This window comes from Zalophus californianus, chromosome 1, assembly GCF_009762305.2.
Source record: "Zalophus californianus isolate mZalCal1 chromosome 1, mZalCal1.pri.v2, whole genome shotgun sequence".
Lineage (NCBI taxonomy): Eukaryota > Metazoa > Chordata > Mammalia > Carnivora > Otariidae > Zalophus > Zalophus californianus.
Window position 1 is genome coordinate 88176748 of NC_045595.1, and position 19396 is coordinate 88196143.

At 40.3% G+C, this 19396-nt stretch overlaps 1 protein-coding gene and 1 long non-coding RNA gene across 9 annotated transcripts in view; one reads left to right on the forward strand and one right to left on the reverse strand.

The window, feature by feature from the left end:
* The window catches only part of LOC113918130, a 29397-nt gene extending 26231 nt beyond the window's left edge, over positions 1-3166 (forward strand). Inside the window, exons 2-3 of the long non-coding RNA XR_003518450.1 lie at positions 2671-2741; positions 3020-3166. This is a non-coding gene — a long non-coding RNA (uncharacterized LOC113918130). The remainder of the gene's footprint in view (positions 1-2670; positions 2742-3019) is intronic.
* Positions 1-19396, reverse strand: part of CPNE4 (copine 4) — a 499753-nt gene that overhangs the window by 100580 nt on the left and 379777 nt on the right. For all 8 annotated transcript variants that reach the window (XM_027586338.2, XM_027586332.2, XM_027586339.2 and 5 more), the window contains one exon: positions 16265-16354. In XM_027586338.2, coding sequence (XP_027442139.1) covers positions 16265-16354 — 90 coding nt within the window. The remainder of the gene's footprint in view (positions 1-16264; positions 16355-19396) is intronic.

Sequence of the window (19396 nt, forward strand, 5' to 3'; positions counted from 1 at the left end):
CTAGATCATATGTTGACCTGTCATAAGGTCTGCTGCAGTTTGGCACATTGTATGCCTTCAAGAGTGGGTTTCATTACTGGGAATGGCAGGGGTGAGTGAATTGCAAGAGTGCTTATGAAGAGGGCCAGCTGGTCTGCAGGGGAGATGAGCTGGAGGTAATGCTTCCTGACAAGTCCATTTAGTGATTTTTTTACTCTTTCATGGGATAGCTGTCATAAAATGTTTTAAATGACAGTTCAACCAGGCATGCAGGTGGTCAACAACAATAATATTTGGGTAGATGTTTAATTGCCAGGGAGAAGGAAAGGAAAGGAAAAAAAGATAAGTAAATTACAGAAAAGGTTCTGAGAATCAGAACATAGAGAATGGCCCTTTCTTTTCTCAGCTACTCCAGGACTTAACTGAATCCTGCTTGTCTCACCCACCCCATCACTCTCCCACCTCCCCTCCAAATCTCATGGCTTAAAGGTAAGCCAGCATTCATCATTCCTAATAGGAGACTTAGTCCCTGCTATTTCAGAGATGGTTTGAAGGAAGTAATGTACCTGACTGTGAACTATGCCAGTGAAATGAGAGACCTGATTTTTGGAAAATCTACCAGGCTGCTTTCCTTCCCATTCCTTTTCTGAGAATTTAGGTCCCCTTATCCTCCAAGAGCTCTGCTGTGAGAGCCAGGTGAGGCCAAGACACTGTTTCTTCTTTCTGTGACTTTCATTCCAGCCCCTCCCCCCTGAAGGAGAGTCTTTCCCTGCTGGTTTCCACCTCATCCAGACTCTTCCCTTCTTTTTTTTCCTTCTTGGAATTCTGAGGCTGGTAGAGGGAAAGATGTGTTTAAATTTGATAGAAAAACTACGGGAGGGGGATATAATGATAAATGGACTGCATTTGGGGATTCTCTAAGACACTGACAATAAGGAAAGAAAGCTTCCATAATGAATTTAGACTTGCCTTGAAAGGAAGTGTCACAGGTCAAAAGTGATGTGATGACACTAGTAAATTAATCAGTAGTGTCAATAGACGTGAGGATAAGAATAAATGGATGAGAGGACTGTTTTTCTTAGAGCCTTTAAAAGGGCAGACCAAATAGCACAAACTTGGCAGAATGTCTTCATAGGATCTAGTTAATGTATATATGGGCATATATATATATATATACACACATATATATATCCATCCATCCATGCTTCTGTCCATTAAGCAGATACTTATTAAGCACTATATGCAAGCTATAATTATATGCAAGCACTTTTAGGGGCTGAGGAGACAGAGGTGAATTAGATAGGCCAGTTCCTTTCCTTCAGACCTTGGTATTTGCACAACAGTAACCACATAAACAAATAGACATGATTACAGATGATGGTAGGTGCCATGAGGAAGACTGATAAGGTGGTAAGATGGATTCTAACTGCAGGAATGCAGGTATGAACAATGAAGCCTGGAAGGTGTCTTTGAATGGCTGAGTTTGGAGCCGACACCTGAAGGTTAAGAATGGGCCAGCCAGGGGCACCTGGGTGGCTCAGTCCGTTAAGCAACTGCCTTTGGCTTAGGTCATGATCCCGGGGTCCTGGGATCGAGCCCTGCCTGCCTCAGACTCCCTGCTCAGCGGGGGAGCCTGCTTCTCCCTCTCCCTCTGCCTGATGCTCCCCCTGCTTATACTTTCTCTCTCTGTGTCAAAAAAAAAAAAAAAAAAAAAGAATGGGCCAGCCATTCAGAGGTGGAGAGGGGGTGAAGGGAGACACTTAGGGATTTCAGGCATATATCAGGTTCTAGAAATGTGAACTCGGGGCCTATCTGAGCCTATTAAGAAAAAAAAAATATCCATAACCTAACCAAAAGTGTGACTGTGAGTCCTTTCAATGGCATGCTGAAGCTTTAACAGGCCCTCCCAAGGATGATTTATTTTCCTACATGAATATACCATTGCTTGATTTTCCTATTTATTATCTATGAACTCAGTGCTCAGACTCTGTGAAGTTATACGTGATAAACTTGTATATGATACAATGATTTCTGTCTGGTAGCAAAGATAACCCTGAAGTTTATGATTTATTGCTGTGAAGGACATTAACCAATTTTATCTCTAGAACGCTTAGTCCTGTTTAAAGAAAAAGACTATGTAAACCCGATTCTTCAAAATGCTCTTGGAGAACAGTCTGATCATCTTATTGGCTTCCTCATTAATGAATGAGGTGAATAAAATCTTTGACATATGTTCATTTGATAGTTGGATGAGAGTCATGCTTTTAACTTTTTGAAAATTATATTTTGACAAAACTCACCATGGCTTAGCTCAGAGGTCTGGAGTCCAGAGATCAGCTTTAATGAATTCACAAAGCCCTAGAACTGTATGCATTTTAAAAGTAAATATCCTTTTAACTTAATCAGACTCTTCAGAGGGTCTTCGTGTCAAATGGCTAACCAAAGTAGAATCTCTCAAGACTCCTCACACACCCTTGCCTTGATTTTTTCCATCTTTTTGCCAAGTAACTTTCTGATTGATAATTTTGCTTCATGAGTATTCAGATATCAGGGAAGGAGAACCTTGTGTGGAGCACAAGGATTACAGTTCTTGTTAAATTAATTTATTAAAATTGTATTAAAAGTTTTGTAATTTAATATTTTGGCTTCTTGACTTATGCATCTACCTCTACTATGAATCAATTTTTCCAGGTCTCATCACGTCAGGGTGATTGGACAAAGCTGAGTTCCTATATAAGCAAAGAAGCTGCAGACCACACCAGGTGAGATGGAACTCTGGCTGGAGCAGTCCAGCCTGAGCAGCCTCTGTAGGCATCATCTCATTTCTTTCTAACTCTATAGGGTGGAGGCAGGGGAGATGATCATTCTAACTTTCTTCTCCTTATTGGTGTGGCACAAAAGCATTTGTGTCCTTTCTGCAATGAGTCAAAGGACATTGGAAGAAAGGTAATTTATATGCTCTCAGGGAATAAATAATTCATTTCTTATGAAGTCAGTCAACCTGTTGTCCCCTGATATTAATTTCATGTGCTCCCCACAGACAAAACCCTGGCTTTTCCCAAGACTTTTTTGGAAATCCAAGCACTTTTGCAGACAGCTGGAATCTCACAGGCAACATTTCCATAAGGAGATGCTGATACCTCCTCCAGTTCCTCAGAAAGAGGGACTGTGGCGTCCTGCCAAGTACCTAAAAATGGGTCGTTTCTCTTGGGCTCAAGGATTCTCTTTATAAAAGCTATACTTCCTAAGAGATAGCTCTCTTACTATTTTGTTTGGTAATTCTATTGAAAACACTTTACGGAGAGAAATGCCCAGGATGGCTGCAGATTGCAATACTTCAAAAAAAATTTCCTGTTTAATGTTTGAAATGTGGCAGAGTAGCTGAATGTCCTACAGAAACTGAATCAATGCAATGGCCTCTTGGGATGTCAACTCAGTTTGTGGAAGCCTTCCTATTGACAAGGCTAGGTTTAAAAACAACATTTCCAAAAGTGCAAAAATAAAAATTGAGCTCTTGAGGCAAGTTTTTCAGCTTCAATATTAACAAGGGGGGCCATGAACGATGAAGTGGTTCACGTTAATAAACAAGTAACTAAACAAGTGAATACAAGCAGCAACCAAGAATAATTAGCAGAAATGAATGTCTGAGATGAATGGATAAAGAAGATGTGGTATATATACACAATGGAATATTATGCAGCCATCAAAAGGAATGAGATCTTGCCATTTGCAACGACGTGGATGGAACTGGAGGGTGTTATGCTGAGTGAAATAAGTCAATCAGAGAAAGACATGTATCATATGACCTCACTGATATGAGGAATTCTTAATCTCAGGAAACAAACTGAGGGTTGCTGGAGTGGTGGGGGGTGGGAGGGATGGGGTGCCTGGGTGATAGACATTGGGGAGGGTATGTGCTTTGGTGAGCGCTGTGAATTGTGCAAGACTGTTGAATCACAGATCTGTACTTCTGAAACAAATAATGCAATATATGTTAAGAAAAAAAAAAGAAGAAGATAGCAGGAGGGGAAGAATGAAGGGGAGTAAGTCAGTGGGGGAGACGAACCATGAGAGACAATGGACTCTGAAAAACAGAGGGTTCTAGAGGGGAGGGGGGTGGGGGGATGGGTTAGCCTGGTGATGGGTATTAAAGAGGGCACATTCTGCGTGGAGCACTGGGTGTTATGCACAAACAATGAATCATGGAACACTACATCAAAAACTAATGATGTAATGTATGGTGATTAACATAACAATAAAAAATTAAAAAAAAGAAATGAATGTCTGGGTCACCAGCATACAGCATCATTTGGACAGAGCAGAGACCCCACCAGTCTGAATTATGCCACAAAGTTGCATCAGGGGATTCTCAAACTTTTTCCTTAGAATATTCCTTCCACTTCATCATTCGGCAACTTTGTCTAGCTTCCTAGTTTTATTTATTCAAGCGTCCTTCCAGTAGCTGATTAGCTATCTTAAGTTTTAGTACAGAAGTGGACATAGATGGGTTAAATAATGTGGAATCTGTGATTTATTGAGATGGAAATTCTCTCTAGGGGAGAAATGTCCACTTTGGATGACAAGAGGGCTCCCTCTGCACCTTAAATGATCTCACCAGGGCACTGATGAGTGTTTGTTTGGTGCTCTTAGTTCAGAATGTCAAAGTATCTTCCAAAGGTGATTTCTTCAAAATCATATTTGGGGTTAGTCAATGACAGAACAAATGTTGGGACAACTGTCCCAACAAAATAGTTTGACCAGGTTACATCACGTTTTTTATGTTCTTTGTTCATAATGGTGGTGAAAAGAAGGACCACCCCTCCCGCCTTAGAAGGATTTTTGAGAGGGGGGAATCTGGGGGTGAGAAAGCTCTTGGAAGCTGTCATACCCTCATCCCAGATTGCTGAGACAAGAGCCATCATCAGGTAAAGTGTGCCAGGTCAAACACTCCTAGGACAATAATACCTAGTAGTTGTTTCACAATGGGAAGTTCAAAGTAATGGTAACGGGAAGGAGGTTCTTTTGGTAATAAATTTTTTTATTGTGGTAAAAGATATGTAACATAAAATCATTTTAAGTGTAGAGCTCTGTGGCATTAAGTGCACATTGTTGTGCAACCATCACCACCGTCTGTCTCCAGTACTTTTCCATCTTCGCACTGAAACTCTATATCCTTTAAACACTAACTCCCAAGATTCTTTTTAAAAAAAATTTAAAACCAGATTGTGTGGTTTCCTGGTTTAAAAAAAAACACCCAAAACCCATAATACCTGCTTTAGCAAGGTGTGCTCTCTTCCCAGATAGATATTAAGGAAATCAGATCTAATTCTCACTGATGAAAAATTATCTTGGCATTGAAGAACCTACTGTTGACCCCATTTGAAGGAGACCCATTCCTTCCCCTTTGGAATCATTAAAGACTGGGCCTACGAGGGCTCCCATTTGCAGCAGAAGCCTGATACATGAAGGGGTAGAATTTTCTCCTTGGATGGTGTTGATTGAAAAAAGAAAAAAGGGATGGGATCCTAACATAAGGGCACTGAAAATAGAAAAAAGGCTTAAAGGAAAAGAGAGAAGAGAGGTTGGGAGAGAATTGCTCTGGCTGTATGTGGGCAGTGGCTACTCTTTTGGACAGCACATATATGGAGTATTTCTATTATCAGAAAATTTTATTAGATAGTGCAGCTATAAAGTATAGTTTCCAGAGTTAGACAGACTTGATCCTGCCTAGGTAGCATGCAAGCTCTGTGAATTTGAGCAAGATATTTTATCTTTTCAAGCCTTAGTTTTCTCATCTGCAAAATGGGGACAATAACGATATCTTCCAGTGGAAGAACCAGCTAGCGGGACACAAAACATTTGTTTTCTTTTCTAGGCCCCAACAAGATCACATTTCATAGCCTCCTTTGCAGTTCAGTGTAGTCATATGACTAAGTTCTAGTCATTGGAATATAGGCAAGCAATGCCAAGTGCTGTTTTCAGCTAAAACTTCTGGAGAGAGCCCTCTCCACATCTTTTCCCTTCTGCGTGCTAAATGCAAATAGCAATGAAGCCCTAAGGTATGGATGAACCACAAGATAGAAGCAACTGGGTTCTCCAATGACTGCATGAAGGAGAGACAATGCTGATTAGGAAGATTTATCTTTGATTATTATGTAGGCTAGAAATAAACTTCTACTGCATGGATGTTCTTGGTTACTGCGGTATCATTTCACCTAGGGTAAGTATAGAGTTGAATGAGATAATTTAAGCAAAGTGTCCAGTGTAGTACCAGGTAGCTGGTGAATGCCCAGTAAATGTTAGCTGTCTTTCCGTAGTGAAGAGCAAGGACCACAGAGCATGAGAGACCCGGGTTTAAATTAGGCTGCACTACTTAGCTGTGTAATCTTAAGCAATTTGCTTACACATATTCTTGAATTCCCAATCTGTAAAAAAGAGGGAATATTAATGAAAAGTGAAAGAATTATTAAAGTTGAGAGAGTATGTAGCTTTTCTCTCATTTAGAAGCCCCCTTTATTCCTGCATGATTTCACACTATTTAAGCTGGTTATTGCTTTCCCATGCCCCAGTATTGATTACAGATCTCAGTAGAGGCAGCCTGCTGGGTCTGGGATGCCATTTACTTAAGTGGAGTTAAGAATTCCTGTGCCATGGCCGATCCAATATAGAGACACCTAGATGAGTCTGCAATCCTCTGGTAATTGTAGGACATTTAGGCTGAGTGAACTATTGACAGGCACAAACCCAGAAGCCCTTGAGCCCAGAAGGCCATAAAAAAAGTACTTGAATTTTACAGATCTCAAGAGAACAAAACAAGTCCATGGGCCATTCAGGCTCTTTTTCCCCCTTTCAGTTGTAAGGTAGATAGAGAAGGAAGTGAATTTGCTTTCAACTGCCTGAGGCTGTCTTTATTACAGGGGTTTCCAACAATGCCAAATATAGTTAACTGATGGACCTCTTAATTCCACCTTCCTGTGTTTTGCACCAAGAATCAGAAAATGTTGGTGTAATCCATGGGATACCTAATAATCAAATCTATAGGTTTGCGGGAATTACGGGGCTGAATTGGGGCCACTGTCAAGGACTGAGATCTGGGGGATAGAACTGAGATTTTGTTTGTTTGTTTTTTTGTTTTCCTTTTCAAGCATTAAGAGTCAGAAGGTTTGTTAGAGAAAAACAGGATGAAGCAGAAAGAAAACAAGTTTGGCAACTAAGCCCAAAGAATCAGAAGAAAAATAAGAGGCACTTAGGAATCCAGGAGTTAGGAGTCACATGGTGTTGGGAATAAAGGGGGAAGGTCCAAGGAAAACTCAAAAACGTATTCCTAGAGTCCAGTCCATTTGGCACTTGTGAGTCACTCTGGCTCAGACAGTACAAAGCAAAGACAATGAATTTTGGTGAAAATACAATTTCAACTCAAGATGGCCTGGTCACACTTGAGAAAGGGAGAAATTAGAACCATTAGTTCTAATTACAGAGAACCATTAGTTCTCTGTAACCAAAGGACAAATGTTAAGGATTTCATATAGGAGGAAGAGCAGAATGTATACATACATATACACTCAGCTTTGCAATAAAAATACTGACCTACCTAAGAGAAGTACCAGCAGGTCAGCTAGGTTTGGAGAATCAATAGGAAGACAGTGATTCTCAATGTGTGGTTGGCAAATGGCTTGCACCAACATTGTTTAGGAAAGTTGCTAAAGTGAAGCTTCCAGGACCACTGGGGTCTAGGATCCCGGTTCAGTAGAGCACCTTTCTGATTGGCCAGAAATCCAACTTTGGGGGTGTCATATGGGGGCTCATGAACATGGCTATTCTAAATCAATCATGCATGGCTACAGAAAAGAGAGGGCATAAAGGGTGAGTAAGATGAATCGTGGGTAAAAATGTCATTTGTTAGTTGCTTTGGACTTTGGGCCTCCTCTCATGCTGTCATGGGCTCTTGAGTCCTATAGCCTCTGCTTTGACTTTGGGGACCTGCTTCTCCTTTTTTTCTGTTACTTCCTTCTGCCTGTTTTCTTGCTTGTTCCCATTGCACCATGACCTCAGTGAAAAACTGGGCCTCTCTCTTGCATAGGCATGGGGACAGGTTGATACAGAGATCACCCTAGATACCTCTCCAAGGCAACCATACTCAGAAAATACCTGATGAACTCTGCATGGAGAAAGTGTCCAGGTTACCTGTGTGGTTTGAGAATTAGAGGAGATAGGAAATGGCCTTGAGGTGCTTATATGGTGTCTTTCTTTCTTTTTTTTAAGATTTTATTTGTTTATTTGAGAGAGATACAGAGAGAGACAGAACATGAGCAGGGAGGAAGGGCACAGGGAGAGGGAGAAGCAGACCCCCCGCCGAGCAGGGAGCCAAATACAGGGCTCAATCTCAGGACCCTGGGATCATGACTTGAGCTGAAGGCAGACAGTTAACCTCTTGAGCCACCCAGGTGCCTCTATATGGTGTTTTTCTAGACTTTTCTGTCATGGCATCTTCCCATAGTATGAGGTACAGTTAGGGTGTTAACAATGTGTTAATAATGCCTGCTGATAGTGCCTTCTCACCCTCTTCTCTAAGACCCTTGTCTGGTAGAATCTATTCTGAATACTAGCATTGCCTTCTAAAGAATATATACTGGATATTCATAATGCATTGATGAAATCAAAAGAAATTATTAATATCACATTTCATGGAATTTAAGAGGCACAGATTTTCTTATAACCACACATTGGTAAGAGAACATTGCATTATGACTTCATTAAGAACTTTTTCCCCCCTTAGTGGTGATTTATATAACTGGTAGTTTCTCAGACTTCATGAAATATGTTATATACAGACAAATCTTGTTTCTGTTAACTGTTAGAATGATGGTAAATAAAACATTCTAGTTGGTTCAGGGTTAAGTGATATGCTTTATCAAGATGATTTATTTTCTAAGAAAGACAACAAAATAGAGACAGTACAACTCGATAAAAAGAGCATTAAAATTCACATTTGATTGCATGGGGGTGTTGAGCCTCAGTTTCTTCATCTGTAAAATGACGATGAAGCTACCTCACTGTATGTTTGGAAGTAAATGAAACTAGGATTTTGATAGGGGCTGTAATATTCATAGAAATCATGGATAAAATCATTAAACAGCTAATATTAAATACAAGTCTACATCTATTCAGGAAGTAGAGCAGTGTCTTTTGTCTCTAGGGTTACCAATACAAACAAGAATCTTCTCTGAATGCCAGCACAGGTCTTTGAGGCTCAGTACATGTGGCTAAGAAAGCGCTAAGCCTCTGACACCTTCATAATCACTTCAAAAATTAATTTAAGTCAGAATGAAGGGAAAAGCACTATAGAATTTTCCACTATGGTGATGAATAAGACAAAGATGTCTTCTTTCTCCTTTACTATTCAACATTGTATTGGGAGTATTAGTCCATGAAAATAAAGAAGAGCGATAACTAGAACCATCAGGATAGTAAGTATGGGTAAAAGCTCTCTTTATTTTCAGATGATATAATTATACAGTTGCAAAATGCTGAAAAAGTAATAGAAAATTACTATAAACAATAATAAAACTTAATAAAATTGCAGTTTAAGAAAACAAACAAAATTCAGGGCACCCGGGTGGCTCAGTCGGTTAAGCGTCTGCCTTCGGCTCAGGTCATGATCCCAGGGTCCTGGAATCAAACCCCACGTCGGGCTCCTTGCTCAGTGGGAGCCTACTTCTCCCTCTCCCTCTGCCCCTCCCCCTGCTGTGGGCTCTCTCTCACTCACTCTCTCTCTCTCAAATAAATAAAATCTTTTAAAAAAAGAAAACAAACAAAATTCAATAACCTTATATTGACAAATGATAGAAGGCATAATGGAGGATTCCATTTATAAGAGTCGAAGAAACAAATAAAAACTAGGCATAAATTGAAATATAAATGTTGGAAACCTATAAGAGAAAAACACTAAGCACTCCTGTAGACACAAAAGAAGACTTGAACAAATGGGGAGACATGACATATTCTAGGATAGGAAGATTCAATATTAAAGAGGTTTCCTCTGCAATATCAATAAAAATACCATCAAGGTTTTTTCCCCCCTGGTACTAGTTGTTTGTAAAGCTAAATGGACAGAAAAAAGCAAGCAAAATGTCCAGAAAAACCCTTAAAAAGACAAGGAATACAGAAATGGAAGGAGCTAGCTCTGCCAAGTATTAAAGTATACTACAAAATGCCTGTAAGAGAAGATGGTAAAAAGTGGTATAGGGACAGGAAAGGAAGCTACATTTTTCTGAATATACTTGTTCTGTAGTTTTGACTTGAGAATCATGTAAACATTTTACATAGTTATAGACCAAAATTAAATTTGTAAAATAAATTCCTAGAAACTGAACGCAAAATGAAACAAATGAACTGAGAGTTCTATGGGATTGAGGTTTAGCTATGGAGAAGAATTGTTTCAAGAAGACTTTTAATAGGGCGCCTGGTGGCTCAGTTGGTTAAGTGACTGCCTTTGGCTCAGGCCATGATCCTGGAGTCCCAGGATCGAGTCCCGCATCAGGCTCCCTGCTCTGCGAGGAGCCTGCTTCTCCCTCTGGCCCTCCCCCCTCTCATGTACTCTCTCTCTCTCATTCTCGCTCTCTGAAATAAATAAATCTTAAAAAAAAAGAAGACTTTTAATATACAACTCAGCATCTACAAGATGGATCCAATGGTGAAAAAGAATTTCAAAATTTCAAAATTCATGAATTTTGAAATGTATACCAGAAAGCAAGGAAACTATTACTTACTATTAAGTTATGTCAAAAGAACTCGAGTTAAGGTGATTAACATAAGATAATAAAACAAAATAGAAAAAAATAAAAAGAACTTGAGTTAACTTAAAGCAATTTTCATTGGTTAAACATGCAGCAATTCAAGATTTCAAAGGAATAATAACTGAAATAGACTGAAACTCTCAGATATATTTTTAAAAATCTATAAATTTTTTAAAAGATTTTATTTATTTGAGAGTGGGCGAGAGAGAGAGCAAGGGGCAGGGGCAGAGGGAAAGGGAGAAGCAGACTCCCTGCTGAGCAGGGAGTCCGACATGGGGCTCGATCCTGGGACCCTGGGATCATGACCTGAGCTGAAGGCAGACACTTAACCCATTGAGCCACCCAGGCACTCCCAAACCCATAATTCTTAATAATACTGGGGGACTTCACTAGTCACCTATGGAGGATGCAAGAGAAGTAATTTATTATTCTGAAAATTGGTTTAAAAAGAAGGAAAGATAAAACATTTTTCCTATCTTTCTTATATGAATCACACCTCAGGGAATCAAATAGTTATTAAAGGGAAAGTTTTTCTTTACAGAAGACATTAAACAATAAATAAAGAAGTAATGATAGAATGGGAAAGTTACCATCTTGAAAACCCTAACAAACTAACGAAATGTAGGCAATGTTCCTCAATGACTGTTCACGCCCTGAGAAAGCTGCATCACTTATAAAAAGCATTCTTGCTAGAAAACAGATCTCAAATATGATCAAGCCCAACTACTACTCACTTATAGGGAACACAGATGTGAGAAATGCCACAGGATAAACCAATATGGTTTCTTCAATAAGTAAATTGCAAGGAAAAAAAAAGAAGGAACTAACAGATTAAAAGAAACTTCAGAGGTATTTTGGTCTAATGCAATGCTTGGACCTTATTTAGACCCCAATTTGAAAAAAAAAGAAAAGCAATATATATATATATATATATATATATATATATATATATCTTAATAAATGAGGCTGGCTGTCAGTCAAATATGAATAGTGGCAGAATATTTGATGATATTAAGGAGGCTTAGTTAATATTCTTAGATATATAATATAATTAGATGTCATATAATGGTTTTATGGTTATGTTTATAGAATGATTCCTTACTCTTTAGAGATACATACTGAAGCATTTTGGGGTGAAATGATATCTGGGACAGGGCCACATCATGACCTTCATTGGCCCTCAGCACTTCTGCCTTCATGGGTCCCCTCCCACCATAGTAGACTTTTGGGATCCTAAAAATGTCATTGCTTTCTGAGGTGAGAAAAAATTAAAACATTTTATTCAATCTTACAAGTTCATTTTTTCCTTTCTAATCTTAAAAGAAATGAAAACATCTTCGTGGACTCCTGAAAGTCTGCTGGGCCCTGGCACTGTGCTTAATGGATGCGTTTGCCCTGGTCTGGGATTTGCTTCAAAACAATCCAGTGGGGAGAGGAAGGGGGAAATGGGTATTAGGGCTGTGTGTGAAGGAAAATTCGCCATGAGACAGTAATTGTTGAAGTTGTGTGCCTGGGCATGGGGAGTTATCATATCATCTTTCTCCTTTTATGTATGTTTGAACATTTCCACAATAAGTTAAAGCATCAGTTTCTGAAGAAAAGGCTTCTTTGAATGTTTTTATTTTTTACACAAAGGAGCAGTACAGAATAAATAAAAGCAAAATAAAAAGCTGGTTATTTGAACTTCATGTTCACGTGGGTCCTGAATAAATGAGAATCAAAGATATCAAGCTTCATTTGACACAAAGACCTAATTGTTAAAATTTTGCTAAGATTTAAAATCTAACCTGAGAGAGTTTTTAAAATTAAAAATTTTTAAATTTGCTTTCTAGTGTTTTGATGGTAGGAAGAATGACACCCATATGGATGAAAATGCTGCCTACCAATAAGGTACCATTTTATTTTGGAGCAAGCTGGCTAGGGACAGCATTATGAGAATTTCACAGTGGCCTTTGTGACAAAATAATGAATACAAATAAAGGGCAATACAAGAAGTCTATCCTGCCTTTCAGAAAAGCTGCATTTGGATATTGTGAGCAGGTGAGTGCAATATAGGCTTTGTGACTGGGTAAACCCCAGTATACCAAATACTGGTGTGGATAATTCTCCACCTCACCCCAACCCCCGCCCCAGTAAGGTTAGACACCCCCTGCTGACCTCTCAGTACTTCCCTCCCTCCTCTATCCATTCACTCTGCAAAAAGGTACTGGATATCTGCTCTGTGCCAAGTACTGTGCTTGACACCTGTATACACAGTGAACAAAACATGGATCTCACCCTGTAGGGGCAAACTGGAAAGAACAAGGCAGCTACTGAGGAGACAGAGATGTAAATGGAAATTTTCAAAACAAGTTGAGCGGTATTTTATTTTAAGATTTTCTTTATTTGTCAGAGAGAGAGAGCATGAGTGGGAGGTGGGGGGAGGGGAGAGGGAGAAGCAGGCTCCCCACTGAGCAAGGATCCCCATGCAGGACTCAATCCCAGGACCCTGAGATCATGACCTGAGCCAAAGCCAGCTGCTTAACCAACTGAGCCACCCACGCATCCCACAACTTGAGAGGTATTTTAATGGGGTAGGTGGAGAGGGTTAGAAGGCATCCCACAGAAGTGAAAGAGGAAAGTTTTCTGGAAGTGGAGGGAGATTTAAGAGACCTGAAGGGCAGTAGCATATTTCAGGAAAAGCCGACGGAGGAACGCATTCTGGGCAGAGAGAGAGGTGTGTGCAAAGCTGAGAAGGCTGGGACGGTGCAGATAGGTATGAATGCGGGCAGAAAAGTGGTGGTAAAGGGGAGATTGGGTGCTGGAAAATGCTGTGGAGACACTAGGCCATGGGAAAGTGGTCATGAAGAAGCAAATGTCAGGGCGCCTGGGTGGCACAGTTGGTTGAGCATCCAACTCTTGGTTTCAGCTCAGGTCATGATCTCAGGGTCATGAGATCAAGCCCTGTGTTGGGCTCCATGCTCAGCATAGAGTCTGCTTGAGATTCTCTCTCCCCTTCCCTCTGCCCCTCTCACTCATGCTCTCTCTCAAATAAATAAGTCTTAAAAAAAAAAAGAGAGAGAAGCAAATGTCTACACCAGGGTCCTTCAAGTATGGGCTGAAACCAGCAGCAGCAACATCACCCAGGAACTTGTTAGGATGCAAAATTCTCAGGCCCATTGTAGACCTCCTGTATCAGAAACTATGAAGCTGGGGTTCAGCAGTCTGCGTTTCAGCAAGTTTTCTATGTGATTCCGACGCATGCTAAGTTTGAAACCATTGGTTCTCAATCGGGAGTAATTTTACCCTCCAGGAAATATTTAGCAATGTCTGAATAGACCTTTGGCTGTAAGACAGATGGGGCTGGAGTACTGCTAGCATCTAGTAACCAGGAATGCTGCCAAACATTGTAGAATGCATAGGACAAGCCCCCACAACAAAATCCAAATGTCAACAGTGCAGCTGTTGAGAAGCCCTGATCCTTCCTTCTTCCCTTCCTCCCTCTCCCTCTCCAACTCCCTATATCTTTCTTTCTCATCTATCTATCACCCATCACCTACCTCCTTTATTCCCACTTGTTCCCCTACAGACAGCAGAACACTCACAAGACCATAGAGGGCTCCTTTTGTGAATTTTTGTTTATACCATTTCAGACAACCCTCTCCTTTTATTCAATTCATAACTCCCTATGACAAAATTGATCTATGGCTAATGGACATATTATTTGATTTCTGCCCCACATAGGGCCAGTTATCTCATTGGGAATGGAAGGGAGGCTGCCCAGAATAGAGGCAGCAATCACCACCCTGGGCCCGAAGCTGAAGCTCTTGGCATTCTGCATATGAACTGACAAATGAAATCCCAAACAGCCAGGAGTCCTGATTTTGACATGAAAGACAGTCCCAATGGCAAGTGAGGCTTGACATATCTTAGCTCTTATCGGAGACAAGATATTTGGGACAACTCTGAGTTGCTCCTCGAGAACATGGAGGGAAGCATGTCTGCTGAGAGTTCAAGCACCGAGTCCACATAGAACAGTGTGAAGCAAAGATATACAAGGTCACATTAAAGAAGCTGGGACTAATCAACCAGACAGGATTCTAATCTGACAATACTGTCAAATCAAAAGAATTCTATCAGAAGAAGGTTTGTGGGGCAAAAAGAGTGAAGACAATGTAAAGTTACAAAGACAAACACTGGCAAAGCCCATCTAACAGTTTCCAGGGGATTAGGTGCCCTGAAAGATCAACATGGATGATTAGTTTGCCTCATGGACCTATCTTCCCATAGTGGAGGTAGAGGCCCTAGGCTTTCAGAGTCTGAAGCCATTCACCATCCCTGTTATTCAGCACCCCTGGCTCTGCTGTCAGACTATTATAGCAGCCTTCTGAGAGCTGTCTTTCCTATGGCTGGCCCACAGAGAGACAGTGTCTTGATTAAGCTGATGTGAATGCTGAGGTTGCTTGATGGGCATGTTTCTCACTGAACATGAATTAATCGGCCTTTCAGTTTATAGGTTCCAGTCTCTACTGAATTTACTTAGTCATCCTGAATTGGTAGAATCAACTCTGGGGCATGGATAACATGGAGCTTCTGGACTCCCAAGGCAGAAGGAGGGTCAGAACTTAGACCATAAAAAATGCTTCCTGGAGTCTGCTCCTGGCATTCTACCTCTTGTTTTTCTTTGGTCACCCTCACAAGGTGTCTTTTCTTCCAACATATATATTCCCATGATACCCAAAAAGCATTTATGGTAGATTGAAAAAAATGGCCACCATACTTGGCAGTTCTCACCAAGAGGCAGTCTATTTCCTCACCCCTTGAATCTGGGATGGCCATGTGACTTGCTCTGGCCAATAGAATGTGGAGGAAGTGACCTCATATGAGTTCTGTGACTAGACCTTAAGAGACTTTGTTTACAGCTTCTGTTCTTGCTCTTTCAGAACTCTGGGGTCACTATGTGTATAAGTCTCCAAGCTAACCTTCTGGATGACGAGAGATAAATGGCTCAAATGCCCAGTCATTCCAGATGATAAGCTAGTCAAGCCCCAGAAGCAGAGTCACCTTGCAAATACATGAGAGTCCAAGCAAGACCAAGAGAAGAATCTCCTAGATTCACTCAATTTGCTGATGCATAGGGTCATAAGCTAAATAAATGATTATTGTTTTAAGCTACTAAATTTTGGATTGTCTGTTATGCAACAGCAGATAACTGATACAGTGTTTGTATTTTTAATATTTCCCAATTGCACCATGAACTTATTGCCACAGTTTTTCTCTGAGAAGCCACGGATTTTGCCTCTTGACATAACACAGTCAGGATTTATCTTGGACTATCTCATGAGCTTCAGTGGCTCCTGCAGAGGAAATAGCCCCTGCATCTTCCATCAAGATGCTAAGAGATTTGCGTAAGTGGTACAGAAAATGTTGGGTTTGCCAACATTCACATGAGGAGAAAGAGGAGAGTTAAATACATAAACAATTGCATTTCTTGGACATAGATTTCTGACCTTCAGCCGGCGGTCTGGATCTCCGCTGCATAGAGAATTGACTGATACTTTGAATGATTTCCAGGCTGGGCTTAAGTTATTCATAACAACCTGAGGAAAGAAAGAGAGGAAGAGGAGTGGTGGGTTGGGGAAGAAATACTTGACATTTTCAGATTTCAATATAGAAACTGTTAGAGAAGCATTGTGGTGCTTATGAAAAGGACAATTGCCTGGAATAGATGTCTTAATGCAAATATGGAGTAGAAAATCTTTTAAGGGTTCCCATTAAGTGGGTCATTACGGGCAGAACTCTTGTGGCCACTGGTCTGGCTGTTGTCTCATAAATAATGACAGTAATATAGTCCAGCATGTGGAGGCTGGGGATGACCCTTCTATATCAAATGGAGCTAGGATTGAGGAAGCAGGCCTGTCTCTGTCCTCTGATAAAGGATCTCCAGTTCTATAGGACTGTCATTCCTATGGCAGTGTAAGTAAAGACCATTGGTTGGTGTAGAGAGTGTTAGTAGGTCATTTCTACTGCTAAAGAATTGAATGGTTTTTGGTAACTCATGACCTCGAGTCAGAGCAGATTGCAAGTCAGAGGAGAAGTTTCTAAAAGAAAAATCCCAGGAGTATACTTATACCAGCTATCCTAGGAAGGCAAAATAGGGCAGATCTTCAAATCTTTAGTGTCACAAACTAAGTCTATAAGAGTGAAGTCCTTTTGGAAGCAGCTTACTAATTAATCCTGCCCAAGAATCCATACAAGTCATCTTAGTCTGCCATCACTATGATTCAAATAAGTCAACTGGGCTTAGAATACATGAGTATTTGCTCTGTGCCTGGAATTGTACTGTGTACTTTAGGATAGGGGTTCCCAAAGTGTGGTCCTTAGAACAGTAGGAGAACCAGCATCGCCTAGGAACTTGTTAAAAGTGCTATGGTGAGTGCTGTGAATTGCACAAGACTGTTGAATCACAGATCTGTACCTCTGAAATAAATAATACACTATATGTTAACAAAAAAAAAGAAGAAGGGGGGAAGTATGAAGGGGGGGAAATTGGAGGGGGAGACGAACCATGAGAGATGATGGACTCTGAAAAACAAACAGGGTTCTAGAGGGGAGGGAGGTGGGAGGATGGGTTAGCCTGGTGATGGGTATTAAAGAGGGCACATTCTGCATGGAGCACTGGGTGTTATACGCAAACAATGAATCATGGAACACTAAATCAAAAACAAATGATGTAATGTATGGTGATTAACATAACAATAAAAAAAGAACGCAAGAAACAAACAAAAAAAGGTGCAGATTTTGACGTTGTACCCAGACCTACTGACAGAAACTCTGGAGGTGGGCCCCCTATATGATTCTGATGCATGAAATTCAAGAACTACTGCTCTAGGGTACGTACAACTGAAGTCAAATACAATTCTGTCATATCGATTTTTCTTCCTATGAAATTTTTAGTTAGCAGAAGTCTTAGCATTATAAAAAAATTAATTCTCTATCTAAATAACATAATTATTTTATAAGTGATTCTCTCTTATACTGGATTCCTTAATATAACTATGAATTATTGATTGTATCATGGACTCTAATTATTAAATTTCTTTTAATGCATTAAAGTACAAAAATAATGTTCATGTGGGGCTTTGTCTTGTGCCCTGATACCCTGGGGATGATCAAAGTGATAGTGAGAAGAAAAATTCGATAAAAGCATTTGGGTTAATTTAAAGTTCTCACCTTTATATAAAAACACTAAGAAGTGATGATATTTCATTGCAACAGTTTTGAAAAGCTCAATAGCAGATTAAAGTTTCAACTAGAAATTTCCTATGAAATTAGAATTTGTGTGTGTGTGTGTGTGTGTGTGTGTGTGTGTGCTCTTCCCCTAAGAAAACAGTATTCTTAGTATTTATTTCATATCTGTTGAATAAGAAAGACGAAAAAAATCGATGTCAGGTTGCTGACTCATTGGAAAACTTTACAATCACATTTCTTGTGAGACTCCAGAGGCCCCTCAGGAATGAGGTATGGGAGGAGTTCTAGAGATTCTTGGGAATAGGAGAATTTATCAATTCCAATAATGAGAAAAGGACTGCTGTCAGGAGCAGAGGAGAGGGGGATCTTGTGAGAGAAGTCTAATAATACAACTCCCATCTCCTTTCTGTCTGCACATTAAAGCCCTCACTCACTGACCGGAGCAAAAGAATGAATGGACACAACACTTCTAATTCTCACCAAAGTTTATTTACTTCTCCTGGAAGAAGTCTGTCCCACCAAAGGAATCTGTATGTGTGAAAAAGACTCTATTTGGTGGTGGCAATTTGGTGCCACTCAGGGAAACTATTGCACCTCAATCTACTCCCCAGGGATTAAATTCCAGATAATCACATTGTACTATAACATGTAGTAGACATATTATCTATACTCAACTCCATTCATTATCCATTCTTTTATTAAGCACATTTTATTAAATGACAACTATGTACCATATCCATAGACTTTGCCCATTCAAGACTATTTAATTCTTGTCTACCTTAAATATAACACAAAAAGTTCCCCTAATGCTACTTGCAACTCTATTACTTTAGGAAAATGGAAATGGATTTCTAATGTGAGGTAGTGGGAACATGGCAGCCCCACAAACATCTGATGAAAGTCATGAGGGTTTCTTCATTTACTCCACCACTGGTGTGTGTGTGTGTGTGTGTGTGTGTGTGTGTGTGTGTGTGTGTATACAACAGTCTTCTTTCAGTTCTGTTATTCATCACAATCACCCCACGTCCTCCTTCTCAATGTACTTCTCATCCCTACAGGCTCTCTTGGACTAGCTTATAAATAAAATAAAATAAAAAGTGGAGATTGGGTTTGGTCATTGAATGGGTGTGTGGTACTGGGTGGTGGTGGTAGTAATAAGGGATAAGTTTTGGAGCCCCAGGGAGAAAGAGGAGGGGGCTCAAGAAGGAGATGCAGCTAGGCCAAGTGGCAGCTGAGATAGGGCAGCTGTTCGTATGATAGGCCTGACATCAGCCCAGTGTATGAACTTTTACTGTGGAGGCAGATTGGTTTCCCAAATTATAGTGAAGCTCAGGCCAAACAAACTTGGTTCAAACCTCTGCTCTACCCCTTGCTAACTATGAGAACTTGGA